The sequence below is a fragment of the Podarcis bocagei genome, assembly GCF_964188305.1.
Source record: "Podarcis bocagei genome assembly, chromosome: Z".
NCBI lineage: Eukaryota > Metazoa > Chordata > Lepidosauria > Squamata > Lacertidae > Podarcis > Podarcis bocagei.
Genome location: NC_138140.1, coordinates 225,757 through 227,305, shown reverse-complemented (window position 1 = coordinate 227,305; position 1,549 = coordinate 225,757). Strand labels below are relative to the sequence as shown.

Below are 1,549 nucleotides of genomic sequence, written 5' to 3'. Positions count from 1 at the left end.
AATATTACCTTTAATATTAATATTTGATATTTAATATTAATTAATATCACCCAGGAAAAAGAGGAATTCAATCCACCAGCTGCGAGAGGAGCCGCTTCCGTGTACGTCATCAGGCCGCGCCTCCTGCGCAGGGCCTGCTGATGACGTTCCAACCCCAACCGACCAATCGGCGCCGGTTCCTCCTCTTTTCTCCCGCCTCTCCATCAAAGAGCACAGCCAATAAGCGCGGCCGTCCGAGCGCCTCAGCCAATCCTCTTCTCTGTTCAGAGAAGAGCCCGCCCCTCCTTTTCAAGGGCGGGAGGCGTTTGACTGACACCTCACCGGCCAATCCTATTCTTTCCTCTCTCAGAGCCCTGTCAAAATAGGCCAGAGCGAGTGGGCGGAGCTTCGCGCACGCGAGCCAATCAGCGATACGCGTCTCCTCACCGCTCGCTTCCCATTGGCCCGCGCCTTTGACGGACAACCCGCCCAACGCATCCGCTCCTTTCCTCCCTCAGAGCCCAGCTTTAAAAGAAGCCCTGTAGGCGGAGCGTCGCGATAGCGAGCCAATCCGCACCGCCCTTCTCCTCAACGCCCGCTTCCCATTGGCCCTCGCTTTGAACAGACAAGCAATTCATCCAATCAGCGCCATAGTGACTTCCAGTACAAGTCGACTCCTCATGTCAGAGTGTGCGGAGCCTCGCGGAAACGAACCAATCCCCACCGCCCTTCTCCCCTCCCATTGGCCCACCTCTCTGACAGACAACCTGGACCGCCCAATCGCCTTCCGAGTTCCCTCAGAGCCCTTCTTCCCGAAGAATCCCCCGTCAGCGGGCGGGGCCTGACGCCAACCAACCAATCCCCGCCTCCCCCGCCTCCGACGGACACCCCAACCAGCCAATCCCCTTCTTCCCTCCCTCAACTCGCCTCCATTCCTCAAGTCAAAGCCATAGTAGGCGGAGCTTGACGCCAACCAACCAACCCGCGCCTCCCTCGCCCTTGACAGACAACCCAGCCAGCCAATCCCCTTCCTTCCTTCCCTCAACTCGCCTCCTTTCCTCAAGCCCGAGCCCGAGTAGGCGGGGCTTGACGCCCACCAACCAATCCCCGCCTCCCTCTCCTTTTACAGACAACCCAACCAGCCAATCCCCTCCCTCCTCACCTCAGGCCGGCCCGCCATGGAGCCCTCGCCTCGCCCGGAGTGGCAGCGGGCCTTGCTGGCCCAGAAGCGGGCCAAGGCGGCCTCGCTCGCCGGCCTGCTGGAGCTCTACGCCGCCCGGCCGGGCGTCCGGGTCCTCCGGGCCGAGCGCGTCGTCGTCGTCGAGCTCCGTGAGGGGGAAGCGGCCTATGGCGGCGGAGCGACGGAGCTGAGGGCCGAGGAGGTGCGGCTCTACCTGCCGACGGAGCCGGGCCGCGTCCGTCGCCTCAGACGCCACTACGAGCCGGTGAGCGGGGTTTGGGGAAGAGAGGGCGGAAGGCGGCTTCGGTTCGCCCACCGCGCATGTGCGGAGGGAGCGTCGGCGGCCTCCCATTGGACGCCCGCAGCCAATCCGCGCCCTTGCTCAGGAGC

The 1,549-nt window shown here is 63.1% G+C and overlaps 1 protein-coding gene across 8 annotated transcripts in view; it reads right to left on the bottom strand.

Annotated features, from left to right (window-relative positions):
- NDOR1 (NADPH dependent diflavin oxidoreductase 1) overlaps positions 1 to 1,329 on the bottom strand; it is a 31,364-nt gene extending 30,035 nt beyond the window's left edge. For 5 of the 8 annotated variants that reach the window (XM_081180002.1, XM_081180000.1, XM_081180001.1 and 2 more), the window contains exon 1: positions 1,142 to 1,326. In XM_081180002.1, the coding sequence (XP_081036128.1) occupies positions 1,142 to 1,159 (18 nt within the window). In that variant the 5' untranslated portion in view covers positions 1,160 to 1,326. Of the gene's footprint in view, positions 1 to 1,141 lie in introns of all 8 variants that reach the window. The other 3 variants (XM_081180004.1, XM_081180006.1, XM_081180005.1) reach the window with 2 other exon arrangements.
- Between the last annotated feature and the right edge of the window lie 220 nt (positions 1,330 to 1,549).